General features: G+C 39.3%; 1 protein-coding gene across 2 annotated transcripts in view; it reads right to left on the bottom strand.

Annotated features, from left to right (window-relative positions):
- The window catches only part of TDP1 (tyrosyl-DNA phosphodiesterase 1), a 97,052-nt gene that overhangs the window by 50,570 nt on the left and 30,840 nt on the right, over positions 1 to 15,642 (bottom strand). For both annotated transcript variants that reach the window (XM_011949428.1, XM_011949429.1), the window contains 7 exons: positions 14,402 to 14,494; positions 11,021 to 11,188; positions 10,492 to 10,570; positions 6,622 to 6,807; positions 5,966 to 6,014; positions 3,760 to 3,826; positions 1,958 to 2,065 (listed from right to left, as the gene is read on the bottom strand). In XM_011949428.1, coding sequence (XP_011804818.1) covers positions 1,958 to 2,065; positions 3,760 to 3,826; positions 5,966 to 6,014; positions 6,622 to 6,807; positions 10,492 to 10,570; positions 11,021 to 11,188; positions 14,402 to 14,494 — 750 coding nt within the window. The remainder of the gene's footprint in view (positions 1 to 1,957; positions 2,066 to 3,759; positions 3,827 to 5,965; positions 6,015 to 6,621; positions 6,808 to 10,491; positions 10,571 to 11,020; positions 11,189 to 14,401; positions 14,495 to 15,642) is intronic.

Genomic DNA, 15,642 nt, shown 5'->3' on the forward strand with positions numbered 1-15,642 from the left:
AAAAAAAAAAAAAAGAAAACAGGCACACTAAACCTGTATGTGGATTAAGAGGGGCATCAGACAGTAGAGAAGAGGTGTGCTGCTGTCTGGGTTCCACCACTTATTATACTGCATGATACTAGGCAGCTTATTAATCACTCTGTGCCTCCTGGTCCTCACAGAGCTGTTGTGAGAATTAAGTAAGTAAATACACATGACTGCTCACCCAGAACAATCTGGCATATTGAAATTGCTGAATGAATGTTGTTGCTATTAATCTTTAAACATTTAGGAAGTAGATATAGCTTTCAGTCCAGTTATTACAGAATAAAACTAGAAGCTACAAATTCATAATGACAAATTTCAAATTCTTACAATAAACTTCAAATAACTATAATTTGCTTAATTTAGTGACAGCCATTCGACATCAAGGCAGATATTCACAGTACAAAACTGACAAGATATTAAATGAGTAAACTGACAGTGGATGTTTTCTGACTTAACTTTAGAAAATAAATGCTAAAGGTATCTGAACCTGTGTTTCCTTTTACATAGCCTCATGGAATCACTCAGCTGTTCCTTAAAAACCCCGTGTATTTTCCCACCTCCATGGCCTTGGTCTTCACTAGTTCCTTCTAATCCTTCTGGGTTTTCTCTCAGGCTTACTTCTAGGCCTACTTACAACAGCACCTCTTTACTTAGTTTAGCTGATTTCTCATTTGATCCTGCCTCTGCCCCAGCAAGGCAATACATTTCTAAGAGTGCTTACAATACAGTGCTTACACAGGTAAACACCTAGGATACAGGGTCACATGCATGGCAGGGCTCATACTTCCTGGCTCTTTGTGTTCCCACAGTGAAGCACACACTACCATTGAACTGAACTACAAAAACTTTGCCTTTAGAAAAAGATTACTCACAGTGTTACTTTAATCTCCACTTCCCTTAATACCCTTGAAACAGAATCAATAATACACAATTTCTGTGAAGTACATCACCTTTTTATTACACTTTGAGGGAAAACAACACCCAAACAGACATTAAATTAAACTTTTCCAATAAAGTAGAAAGAGACTCAAGATTGCAACACCAAGTCCTACTAAATCTCCAAGCTGCTGGTTTGCCCTATGGATTTTGGACTTGCCAGCCCCCACAATTGCATGAGCCAATTCCTTAAAATAAATCTCTTTCTCCAAGAAGATGTAAGTGGCTCTTTTGTTTAAAACTTTGTTCATGAGTGCTGTTCCTCTCTTAAAGAAATAATTCTACTCTGTGATACTTTAATTAGTTGCTATTGACATTAATTATGTTACTGAATCATGAAGAGATGCCTAATCGTTCGGTTCAGCCTGGGAGTCAGGAACTAAAGTTCTAGTTTTCAAAGGGCATGGCAATTTATCTTCCTATAAAAATAGACACAAAAATGCCAACAGGTAGGTGGTTTCCTGTAGGGGTGATGAAAATATTCTAAATTTAGATTATGGCAATGGTTACATAATTCTGTGATATACTAAACCATTAAACAGTAGAGACTAAATGGGCAGATTTTATGGTATGTGAATTACATCTTAAAGATGTTTTAGAAAAGGACACATCAGAGATTTGAATGCCTCGGGTTTTAATTACCTAAGGAGAAACTAAGAAAAAAATATTAATTTTAACATTTCATTATTCTTCTGTACTTACCCCAAATGTCAATTTGCATAACCCCTATTGAGGTATTAAACAATAGAAGTAAATGTTAACTTTATGCAAATCTTACAAACATCCAGACTTATAAGCAAAAGCAGGTGACAATCATATACTTTACAAAGGGATTAGTCATGGGATGCCTTTAAATAAGGCTCATGTAACATAAACATACTGAAAACTAATGACAACTCGCTAATCACTTTTTAGAAACCCATTCAACATTCAGAGCAAGAATTATGAACACATTAAAAAGATTTCTCCCATCAGGAATGTAAGGACTGTTTACCTTGTGACAAGGAACCAAGCAATTTTACTGAACTCTGGAGAAGGCCTCATATATGTCTTAATATGTGGCATGGCATTGCTGCGGCCAGAAGTCTCAGCTGACCATTTGCTAGTGACAGAAAAGACACAAGTCACTAATTACAAAATAAAACAAACTGATCTTAATCCTAATATTAGGAAACTGCATGAAAAGAAAAAGCCTATTATCTAAAAATCAACAGTGGCTACATGACTCTGTGACCTGTGATATTTTATGCAACTGCGTTCAAATAATGCATGCCCATTTTAGAATTACAAACTTCCCACTTCTCACAAGAACTGTAACCTTTCAGCATATAGCCTTTCCATTTTTGCCATGAACATACAAACACGCATACATATTATTTCTGTTTTTTTTTTTTTTTTTAATTTTTAGAGACGGAGTCTCGCTCTGTCGCCCAGGCTGGAGTGCAGTGGCGCAATCTCGGCTCACTGCAAGCTCCGCCTCCCAGGTTCATGCCATTCTCCTGCCTCAGCCTCCCGAGTAGCTGGGACTACAGGTGCCCACCACCATGCCCAGCTAATTTTTTGTATTTTTAATGGAGACGAGGTTTCACCATGTTGGCCAGGATGGTCTTGATCTCCTGACCTCGTGATCTGCCCGCCTCGGCCTCCCAAAGTGCTGGGATTACAGGTGTGAGCTACTGCACCTGGCCCTTCTGTTGTGCTTTTAACAGCATGTGTGCATATGTCTCCTGCCTGAACTGTGAGCTCCTTAAAGGGAAGAATTATGCTCCCATGGAGTGTTATGATAGAGGCTCAGCAAAAGCTTGTTGAATGAAACAAAATACAAAAAAGACAAAACACAAACAGTATATGAAAAAAATGAATGCTGAAAAGCGAGGGCAGAAACACTTTAGTCAAATGCTGACATTCACAAATCTGAGTTTGGTTTCTAAGTTTCCAATACCGTAGACTATGGTTCTATGGGAACCTATATAATGAAGCAGCAATCCTTACTTATAGGAGGATGGTCCCTCCAGATTAACAGATCGTCTGTGAAAACAATCAGGCTTAGGTAGGTACCATCACTGTCTTCATTCAAGTGAATTTAATAATATAATACTGAAAGGAGTTCAATATAAAGAAATGTCCTCTGTAAGGAAAAACCTCTCAAGAAAGCATTAAAGAAAAGCTCCAGGATAACACACTGAATTACAGCTGAAAGCTGTAATTCAAAGTAATTCTACTTTCATTTCTGGCTAACCAGCACAGCAAACACCTGTTGAGACAAGCATGAAACAGACTGGCCTTGCATATGCAGGCTGTGCAACTGCTGTGCCTGGAGAAGGATGAAGCACATTCCCTTCCCTTGTCCACTCAGCATTTACTGAACTCTGACAACATGCCAGATACCATCCTGTATCCTCAGGAAACAGCAGCATAGAATCTGCCCTCATCAAGCTTGCAGCTGCACGTATGATGGTACAGACAGAATAATGATACTTTATATTTTGGAAAAATGAACTAAAATACTGCTTATGTAAATTCTAAACTACCCAGCATGATCTTTTATTTATCTTTCTTGGCATGCCAATATTTAAATAGAAACCTTACAGCAATAAATTTTCCTCTTTGGTATTAAGAACCTATTCCAAAAAAAATTCAAAACCTTGTTTTAAATTATTTCTATCACTAACATATGTAGATGAAAGAATATAGCTATATTACATAAAGTTCCTTTTTAAAAAAAACAAACCAGTGACATAAATAACATTCTAATTCCTAAAGAAGCAATAGCAGCAGTCTAAACCAATTACTTACTGAAAATAGGAATGCAGCCAATTCTGTTTTTCAGCTGTCTGGATGCTATAGGGAAGAGAGCCCCCAGCTTTTAAAAGAAAAATAAAACAATAAAAATTATGAAATATAATTTGAGGATCCCACATTAAGAGGAAAATCTATAATAAAAGCAAGAAGGTAACAGGAAAAAAACTACTTCTATTACTTCATCTTATAGAACAGTTATTTGAAAGAATATGTCTATACTTGCATTAGATATGTTCTCTTAATGAGGTTTCCTTCCTTCAGTATTAACTTTATACAGATCTTATAAACATCCAGACTTATGAGCAAAAGTAAGTGATGATCATATACTTTACGAAGTATAGTCATGGGATGCCTTTAAATAAGGCTCATATAACACAAACATAGTGAAAACTAATGACAACTTGCTAATCACTTTTTAGAAACCCATTCAACATTCAGAGCAGGAATTATGAACACATTAAAAAGATTTCTCCCATCAGGAATGTAAGGACTGTTTACAATTCTTCTCCTGTGTCAAGAATAAAAGTAAATTACCTCATTGAGGACGAGAACTCACCAAGTAAAGCGGAACAGAGCTTTTTCCTGCAAAAGCTTCAACTGCTAATAACTAAAACCATTCAGTTTCAAAGCCAGTTATAAAACAGCTTTGTTAAAAATACCACGTTTTTCCCCATTAAAAGTACACTTTGAAAAGAAAAAATTATAATTGAATTACTTGGTGATGGTAATTTAACATCTATAACTGCATAGATCTGAAGTGTTAGAATCCTGGCCCATCCTACTCTCCTTATGCAAATAAGACACAGCTGGACAGCCTCTGTTTTTGCCCAAGACCGTGACACTTGGGGAGGAAATCTAGGACGAGATGTCAGTGCTCCTTCTACTTCACCTTTACACACTATTTCCAAACAGACTTTGTATTGGCTGAACAGATTCTGACAAACAGAAAAGAATGGCTAAAAAACAAAACATTCAGTAAACAGTTCAGTTTGAAAAAAGGAATTCTAAAAGCCTTATTCTTGCAAAGAGAATAAGAAAGTTCCAAGTGGAAATACAATTAGAAGTCAATGCTTGCTCATTTTTGAAACGAAGAAAACTCCACAGTGGATTCATCAGTAACTTTCCAAACACATGCTGGAACTTCTCCACACTGATCTATACCCAAAGAGATCTATATCCAAACATCTCTGACATATCAAATAGGGCATGTCCTGTCTTCAACTTCAAATAACTAAAAACATTCAGTTTCAAAGCCAGTTATAAAACAGCTCTGTTAAAAATACCATGTTGTTCCCCATTAAATATACACTTTGAATGAATCGAGCCTATTAGAGGCGCAAAAAGAGGACCGAAGAAAAACTACCACTGTATCCCTGGGTCTCAGTGAAGTAATTTTGGTTTTTCCATTAAAAAGCAAAAAAATGGGCAAATACACTCCAAACTCTAGTGAGATTTTTCTGGCAGATTTTTCTTATTGAGCCTGATAAGCAATAAATGGACTAATTCAGCACATTCTGCTCTAGCCATCAGCAAATGCCAATGCCAATTAGACTTTGCTTTTTCCAGAGACAGCCACTATTTGGGTTTTCGGTTAGCACCTCCTGATTACACTAAGTAGGGGGCTGCTGAATTCCAAATAAAGGTTTAGTGCCTGGTATGAGTATAAGGGAAATGGACAAGGTTGATGGATGCCTACAAAAAATCTTAGGCATTTGCAGATGAAGCCCTTGACAGAATAGACACATCAACAATGTTACACCAAAGGCAAAATTTTAAAAATTCCAGACCTTAAATATATCGTATTAGGCATTTAAAAGGACCACATGGTACCTCAAACACAGGAAGGGAGGATGTGGAAAGAGACGAAGAGGAAGGTATGCTGGATAAGCTCTGAAAAGGCACTGAAGAGTAAGGGGAAGTTGATTTTATTTGGCTATCTTGTCTGGACAACTAACCTGCTGGTTACCTTACCAGTAAAAATGAAAACCATTGTGCAGAGGGTTTCTGTGAGGATTAATAACACACCCAAACTGAGGGGTATCATCTGCAGAACGCAGAGCTTGATATTGCCTATTTTCATGATCCTTATACAGTTAAGTGAAAACCATCTCCAAATTTCTAACCAATACTGGTAAAATTTTACCAGGACATTCATGAAATATACATAAAACACAGCTGACACAGTCTCCCCAAGAATTACCAGGATATCCTTCTAAACTGGTCCGCACATTTTCCACAGAAGGATAGATCTAAAAATAAGAGAAAAACAATAAAACTCAGAATGTACCATGTTGAAGACAAACAATGATAATCAGCTTTTAAGAAAATGAAAATCTGTTAAAAATACTTTTAAATTAGAAAATATACTTTAAATTTTTAAAAGCTCTCATCTTACAAAAAATGAATTAGTAATTAAACAAGAACCATATCTGATATTAAATTATACTTCAATTTGAGTATTTTTTCCTTTGAAATTCAAGTTAACATTGAATGGAAAATTAACTATTAATTCACAGGTCTCTAAATAATTAAAATGCCCCTAATTCTGCTGGCTATGCTACATCAAATATTTTCTTCCTTGGTGCAGCAACCGGAAAGAAAGGATAGAAAAATCACTGTGTTTGCAATGGAGCTCCTGAACAAATCAGCAAGCTCTTAGCACTGGATATTAAGGCAACTTGATTACAAATGACGATGCTAATGTACTGCTCTTTCCGTACCCCGCCCCCTCCCACGCCAAAAAAAAAAAAAAAATCACAGAATAAAACATCTCTCCATTACAAAGAGGACCAATTTTCAATTCTTCTCCTGTGTCGAGAATAAAAGTAAATCACCTCAATGAGAACGAGAACTCACCAAGTAAAGAGGAACAGAGCTTTTTCCTGGAGTCTTGCTTTCCTTCCCCAGTGTCAGCATGCTCTCTTTAAACTCAGAACATAACCACTTTGATTCATCAGCTCCCAAGGAGCCAATGCTTGAAAACTGACCCACGACAGGCCAGGACTCTGCGTTAGGTATGGATGAGGCATGGTCTTTCAGAAGCTGGGAAAGAATAAAAACGAATGTTAACGTGACTCAAATAATCTTAACAGAAAGGCTGTAATACCTGAAAACAGTTTTCTGCTCTTGGAATGCCTAATTAACAAGAAAAGCTGAAAATACTAATGATCAATTTCATACCCACACATACACATTTTTTCTTTTTTGGGAAATTTTTTTTAAATACTAAGAACATATTTTTAATGGAGTAGATGGACAGAAGTTCTCCTTTCCAAAATTCTTTGATTTGTGCTAAAAGCAAAAACAGAGTTACAAAGTTTAAAAAGGCCCATTTCAGTAGAAATTTCAGATACACCACCAACTTGTCATATGAAATTAGATTTTTTACTTGAAATCTCAATTGTTTAATGCACCTTTGATACTATGAAATATGTATTTGGTCTTCATCCCTGTTTCCTGGCATGCAACTACTAAAATCCTTGGGATTTCCAATGTGGTATCTTTCTGTATGTTAATGAGACTGATGGCAGGCAGACCCTAGGTAACTTCAGGATGGGGGCTGGTCACGATAAAGACCAAGGCATGATTAGAAGACTGGGACTTTTGGCACAACCCCCCAACCTCCAGGGATAGGAGGGGCTAAAGGTTGAGCTGATCACCAATGGCCAGTGATGTAATCAACCATGCCTATGTAATGAAGCCTCCATTAAAAACCCAAAAGGACAGGGTTTAAGGAGCTTTCTGACAGCTGAACACCTGCAGGCTGCTGGACAGTGGTGGTGCACCCAGAGAGGGCATGAAAGCTCTGTGCCCCTTCCCTATACCTTGCTCTATGCATCTCTTCATCTGTATCCTTTATAATAAGCCAGTAAACATTACGTGTTTCCCCGAGTTCAGTGAGCTGCTCTAGCAAATTAATCAAACCCAAAGAGAGGGTCACGGGAACCTCAACTTGAAGCTGGTCAGTCAGAAGTTCTGGAGGCCCAGACTTGCAACTGGTGTCTGAGGGAGAGGGACACTCTTGTGGGACGGAGCCCTTAGTCTATGGGATCTGAGGCTACCCCCATATTTCTTTTAAAAAAAAGTATTTTTTCAATTATTTTTTCCCTACTTTTCTCTTTTCTCTGTTCCCCCCAACTCCTTCTCCACTTCCTACTTAGCCCTTTAGAAATGCAATCATAACCTTTTACTTTTCCTTTAGCAGCCACTCCCTACAGGGCAAGTTCATCTAACTTTGTGCTTTAGAAGCTCCAGATCAGAACTTTTTCCCACCAGTGGACTGCCTTGAGGGACAGCAGTAAATTTACAACCCAAAGTATGCCCACTAAGAAACTCTCCCACCTGGAGTTTCGGCCATCTTTACAACCTAGTTCTGCCCAGGAAGAGACCAAATGGACTGCCTGGTAGAGAAGGCAGAAAGGAAGGAAGTATCCACCTGCTTGCTTCCTCCTCTGCGTGCCATTCATGTTACGCCCCCTTTTAAAAGTGTCCACTTTCTGCGCAAAGAGCAAAGCAGTACCCTTAAGACAGGAAGCCTGTACTTATTCCTCTAAGCCAGCTTTGGAATAAAAAGTCACTTTCTTTATACTATCACTTTCTTTAAAGTGACTTCCTTTATACATCTCCAGGAAGACAGCATAAGAATTGAAGTGAACTAAAGGACACCCAGCTGCTGTCCCCTGCTTAGTGTATGAGGAAAACCCCACACATATTTGGTCACAGTTTTCTGTGTTGACTGTTGTAGTGTGACAGCAGAGGAAACAAAGTGAGTTTTCTGCTACCGACATTTAACCCATACCTAGAAGGATTACATATTTTGACTCCTATCATTTGAAAGAGGTTTAACATTCATAGTTTAACACTTGAGCTCCAGGCAGCTGTGATGGTCTAAACATAAAAGAGAACATTTACATACACATACCAGCTAAAACACTGCAGAAGACTGATCTGCATTTCCTGCTTTGATAATTATGCAAAGCTGCAGAAACAATTCAGAAAATGTTTGGAAACCTTATCCACTTAAATATGTGCTGAATGCCTACCTAGAGGGCTGGAGAGAGCAGAAAAATAAACTGTAGCTCATATTCTGACTGATGTTTTATTTAATATGTATTATTTTCCTTAACACAGCTTAGGCATTAATACTTACACATACACTTCCCAAAAAGCCCAAAGTTTCCATGTCCACCTTGGGTACAGCATGGTGTAGGGAACAGAGCTGAACCAACAACTTACAGCACCCAGTTTCTATTGCAGTGCTCAGCCCCTGAAGGGCCATCCTATCCTGGACAAGTCTCAGGCTTAGATTTACCCTTCAGTGGAAATAGGTACCTAATCACCAGCCTGCCTTCCTGGAAGAAAGCTGTGGCACAACATAAGCCAACTGTGTGTAAAAAGTGGTTTGAAAACTCTTTAACATATAGTTGAACTTTCAGTATCAGATGGTGATCACACACATTACGTACTATTATCTAGCCTATCCAAACCATTAGACATTAGTCCACAAACAACCGTGTATGTGCACTGAAGACTTACCATGTACTCTGTACTGTTTTACATTCATCATTTCATTTAACCCTCACAATCACCGGAGGGAAGTACTATTATTATGTCCACTTCATAGATGACAAGAGATGTATGTTAAGGAACAAGTGAAGGTCACATGACTTGTAGGTAACAAAGCAGGGTTTGACCCAGCTATGGATATCTGCCTCCAAGGTTGGGCACAGGCCAATGTGCTCAACTTCCTTTCTAGGCCAAGACATAAAAGATGTCTTCACAAGATCTGCCTGCTTTAAGCTGTGATCTCATTTCACAAAAGGAAATTAAAATAAAAAGTTTCATTAACCAAGGGAAAATTCTTACATTTTAAATAGTTTACAGAATAAGAGGTTAAGGCTTTAAAGAAAGCCACTTTAGAGAATTTATTTATTTTTTTGAGATGGAGTCTCACTCTGTTACCCAGGCTGGAGTGCAATAGCCAGTCTCAGCTCACTGCAATCTCCGCCTCCGGGGTTCAAGTGATTCCCTTGCCTCGGCCTCCCGAGTAGCTGGGATTACAGGTGCTCACCACTATGCCCGGCTAATTTTTGTATTTTTAGTGGAGACGGGGTTTTACCACGTTGGCCAGGCTGGTCTCAAACTCCTGACCTCATGATCTGCCCGTCTCAGCCTCCCAAAATGCTGGGATTACAGGCATGAGCCACTACGCCCGGCCAGGGAATTTATTAAGGTCAGTAAACTACCTAAAAAGAGATGAAAAAAACTTTAATCCTCAACTTACTTTATGACCTTTCTTTGTGCATTTTCATATCAGCAGCAAGTATTATTTTTGTAATTAGTTTTCTTAAGGGCACTGGTTTTATAATCAAAATATAGCTCAGTTGTAGTCTTTACTCAACATTTTCTGTTTGTTGAATTTATATCTTAAAACTTGATATGCTGAATAATCAAAAGCTATAATATGTGTATGAATAGGAAACCTCTATCTTTATTACAAATAAAAACTAGACTATATTTATGCCATTAACAGCCTATAGCTATAAGAGGCAAAACACATTAAAAAGCAGTAATTACTAAGAACTATAATTATCAATTTATCAAGTACCTATTTGCCCAGAATTGTGCAGAAATATTGTGAAGCTGCATCAAAATACAAAATTATTTTAAAAGAGAGAATATACATTAAATTTTTTAAAAATGTTAAAATAGTAAAAGTTCTGTTACCTTCCTAAGTCTAAAATGTCCCCAATTATCTTTTTGACTTCCTTGAAAGCGTCCTGGGGTTGAACCAATAAGATAAACACTAAAAGACATAAAAACACAAGTTATAAAACATAGTGATATGCTTTGGGCACCAAAAAAAAAAAGACAAAATACACATGAAAACTAATATAATCAAGAAATAATCCAAGAGCCAACCCATTTTCTTGAATTCGCTCTCAAATTCATTTCTCAAGCAAATCAACTAATGATGGAACACCTACAACATGTAAAGTACCAGACAAAGAACTCAGTAATTGTGAGTGTACCCCAGTGGGAGGCTAAGGTAAACATGAAGATTCACTGGCTGTCACTTTCACGCCTGAGAACCACGAGATACAGATGTGATAGAATCTGTTCATCCCCTCATCATGTTCTGAAGCTTGGCTAGATTTCACCCCACCTCTTTCCAGGCCCCTGCATTCCAGACCTCATGAGGCTCGCAAGGTATGAACCTATCATAAGCACCCCAAATTGATAAGCTGGCACATACTTCGTTTCAGAGAGATCGTGCTCGTGGATGGTATCTATCCACTCCTTGAGAGAAGGGGCATTATAAGCCATCAGGTAACTGATGAGATCAGCTTTAAAATGTGTTGTTGACTCTCCAGATTTGTGGGTTCCATCAACAATTCGTGGGTATAAGGGGCTCAACCATATTCTGGAATTAAAAAAATAACCTTTAACAGTCAGGCACACAACTGATGACAATGATCTCTGTATCGATTACGCCTTCATTCTAAGAAAGAGGTGAATTCTCGGTGTCTCCACATGGTAAGTAATTTTAGGGAACATGAAACATAAATGTGAGCATACCACTCCAGTGGTTTCCCATCACATTCAGAATTATTCCTGAATGCCTTGCCATGAATTTAGGATTCAGTAAGACCTGGGCTCTGCTCACTTCTTCCAACCCACATTCCTCCATGCTCCCTCTCACTCGCCAAACCTTCCTTATTCCTCCTATTACCTCTGCACCTATATATTGCTTTCTAAGACTTGATGGTAAGAGTTAAGAATTCTACTCTTAACAGTTAGAGCAAATTCATGCTACTAGTGGTAATCCCAGCAAGAATTTGCCCTTGGCTGGGCGCGGTGGCTCAAGCCTGTAATCCCAGCACTTTGGGAGGCCGAGACGGGCGGATCACGAGGTCACGAGATCGAGACCATCCTGGCTAACACGGTGAAACCCCGTCTCTACTAAAAAAAAACCCAAAAAACTAGCCGGGCGAGGTGGCGGGCGCCTGTAGTCCCAGCTACTCGGGAGGCTGAGGCAGGAGAATGGCGTGAACCTGGGAGGCCGAGCTTGCAGTGAGCTGGGATCCGGCCACTGCGCTCCAGCCTGGGCGACAGAGCGAGACTCTGTCTCAAAAAAAAAAAAAAAAGAAGACAAATGACTTTCTAAACTAAGATGCTGAGATATGAGGCGTTTTTAACATATCACAAAATAAGATGAGAAAATTATTATAATGAGCCAAATAATTTTATTTTTTTTACTGTGAGCTTTGAATGCAACTCTTGTTCTAATTTTAAAAGTGAGAAATCAACAGGTGAACCATCAGGCAGCTGAAGGGGATTAGCAGAACCACGGACCAATTATGAAGTGAGATTATACACAAAAACTGCTTTCAAAAGTTTTAAAATTACCCCAAACAATATGAAATGCAAAGTATTAGAGAGTAGAATATAGACCCACACGAGTCTATATAATAGGATCCCACACGAGGATGGCTGCCAGAGGAAGATTTCACAGTCTCGGTACTTTCTGAGTTTTGAACCGTTCCTACCTAGTCAGTAAGTTTTCTAAAATTTTAAATTAAAAAATATTTTTTTAAATAAAAGAAACACCCAAGCCCTTACCCCTGCCTCTTCCCTCCTAGCAACCACCCCAGAGAATCCCAAAAAGGTACTACTGCCTGTAAGCTAAGCTTCCAACTTCAGAACGAGCTGGAGGCCCAGGGTGGGATTCTTGGAACCATGTGAGGCTGAGAGCTAACTTGAGAAATCCCTTTAGTAACATTAATTATTGTTTTATGGGAACAAGCTACATTAATCTCATTTCCTTTTGTTAGGGCTACATGAATCTCCACACCCAATCTGGCAGCTCAGGAGAGCTGGCTTAGAAGCTCTTGGGGTACCAAAGGCATAGTTAACCATAAATTTAGTAGATCAAGAAAGTGCTACAGCTGAGACTTAGAGACAGAGCAGCTATCCCCTCAACCCTGGACCAGTCAGAGCCACACTTCATTTTGAAAAGCGTATTTTAAGTGGGATACTGAAAAACTGTAACATGTTTATAGAAAAACTACCAGGAATTACGGCTAGGGGGCTCAAAGCCACATGCTATGGTGGGGCAAGGGAGTGGGGAGGGAACAAGAGATGTGAGGCTCAGAGACAAGACTCCCTTTCAAACTCTGAAGGACTGCCTTAAGGGAAAGAGATTATATTTGTCCTGCGCAGCGCACTCAGGTTGAAGCAAGACCTGTTGAAGGAAGCTGGAAAGCTATTTTAGCTCAAACTAAGATGTAATTTGGGGCTGGGTGCAGTGGTTCACGCCTATAATCTCAGCACTTTGGGAGGCTGAGGTGGGTGGATCGCTTGAGCCCAGAAGTTCGAGACCAGCCTGGGCAACTAGGCAAAACCTTGTCTCTACAAAAAAATACAGAAAGTTAGCCAGGTGTGGTGGTGCGTGCCTGCAGTTCCCGTTACCCAGAAGGCTGAGGTGGGAGGATCACCTGGGCCCAGGAGGTTGAGGTTGCAGTGAGCCGTGATCGTATCACAGCATTCTAACCTGGGTGACACAGTGAGACCGTCTCAAACAAACAAACAACGATGGAACCTGGGCTCAGCAGAGCTTAGCTGAACGTAATACACTCCAACTAGGAGTTCTAGCCCAAGCTAGGCAATGATATGGGGCAGAGTGAGGCAGAGGAGGATGACAGAGAAAACATGAACCCAGATATGATGCTAGACAAACGTCCGAGTTTCTCCCAAAGCAGAAGGCTGTTTGTTAACCAGCTCTTCTCTAGGACAGGAAGAGATGTGCAAAATGGCTTCAATGAAAGAAAATTAAAGTTAGTCAAGAATAGCTGAACTTGATTTGAGCAAATCCCTAAAAATCCCTTTTAAAAAGCAAACCCCTCTTGAAAAGGGGATCAAAACCTGGATCTAGCATATGTGCACCAAGTACAGAGGGTTAGCAGTTTACAAAGTTCAGAAAAGCTTTCGTATTCAATTCTTCTCTTGGAGATTCACAACTTTATTAACACACTAAAGGCTCTAAAAAGACACCAGCTTAAATTTGTTTCAAAGAAAACACACCAACTGGGGGAGTGGGGAAATATTTAGCACACTATTAACATGACCAGGCCCTACCTTAACTTTTCCTTTGATTCCTGTTTGGGAAGCAGCAAGCAAAAATACAGGTGGGCGCATGAGCAAGGAGAAATCACAAAAGCTATCTGGTAAATCCCACTGGGAAAACAATGGGTTCAGATCTTTCATTCTGTAACCCCTATTCTGCCTCAGATCCTCTGCATGTGCTGTTCCCTCTACTTATCTGTAGAGTGTATATGATGCCACTTCTCTAAAAACTAGGAAGACACTACTGTGTGTAAATAGTAATGTATGTTTACATGTACCATAGAGGTAGCTGTGGATGATGATGCTCCTGTTAACACTGGTTACTCCAAGAAGGTAGAACAGGGCAGGTAGTAAAAGAATACAGTAACTTCTTCTGCATACAACTCCTTTTCTAGGCCATGTGTGTTATTTTTACAATTAAAAAAAATAGAAAAAAGAATAAAGCGAATGTTCTGGCTTTTGACCTTTCTCAGCACACACACTGCCAGGAAGTGAGCAGGCCCCTACAAACCCTTGAGTTTTCTGGTGCCAGTCAGCATGGATGAGGTTGGAGGTGTGTATGACAACCCGGAGGCCTTCTTCATAGAGCAGCAGCATCATTTTCCTTTAAAAACAGCAAAGGATCAAAAAGCATTAACAGTACTTTCAAAATATGTAATACTTTCCAATGCAAATGTAATATATAACTAAAGGAATTTTTTTAAACTCTCATATTACCCAAACTTAACATTTATAATTTTCCCTTCTATACATTACCATGATGAAAGTCTGCCTGAGTGATGTTGAAAACCTTTCAAAAAGGTTGAGTATTTGGTGGTAAAAGAACTTTCACCCCATTCTGTCTACCTGGCCAGTCCTGGCACTTCACATCGCTGCAGCCTAGCCCCTTATTATCTATTCAGCATCACCTGTTACTACTAGGCACCATGGGAACCTTATCGTCTGGTGTCTGAGATTCAAAGTGTGGTCAACAACCTCTTGCTGCATCATGGATGGCATTTTTTAAACAACTAAAATAGCATAAATTGGTATACAGTATATATTTAATTACTGGTTCACGAAATTTTGTTTTGGCACAAAGGTATGTTAGTGCATAATACACTGAAATGTAAAGTGTATTTCTTATTATGAGTTGAAATTTTAAGAAGTTTAAAAGATGCTTCATTACCATTAGTGGTTTTTTGTATCCATAGATGCCACACTTGTCAAAAGTGTGTTATCTAGGCTTGGCGTAAGTCTTGCCTATTCTTCATCAACCCAAATCAGACCTAGTTGGGTCCACTCTTTTTCCATGTGACCTCCCCAGACCTCTAATCGAACACATTTCTCTTATTTTAATTGCAGTGAGAGAGAGGGAACAGGATATAGATAAAAGCTTTCCATATGAAGTCTGAAGACCTGAGCTCCAGACTTGGTCATTTAGAAGCCCTTTGACCCTAGGTAAGCCATTCAATGTCCCTAAGCCTCAGTTTTCCACTTGTATGTCTAAGGATTAACCCCACTTCAGGACTGTTGTGAATGAAATGCAAAAATACATTTTGCTACCAGGCATGATGGCTCACAGCTGTAACAGCACTTTGGGAAGCTGAGGCTGGCAGATCACCTGAGGTTAGGAGTTTGACACCAGGCTGGCCAACATGGCGAAACCCCATCTCTACTAAAAATATAAAAATTAGCCAGGTGTGGTGGTGGGCACCTGTAATCACAGCTACTAACGAGGCTGAGGCAGGAGAATCACTTGAACCCGGGAGG

The sequence above is a fragment of the Colobus angolensis genome, unplaced genomic scaffold (assembly GCF_000951035.1).
Source record: "Colobus angolensis palliatus isolate OR3802 unplaced genomic scaffold, Cang.pa_1.0 Scaffold3, whole genome shotgun sequence".
Lineage (NCBI taxonomy): Eukaryota > Metazoa > Chordata > Mammalia > Primates > Cercopithecidae > Colobus > Colobus angolensis.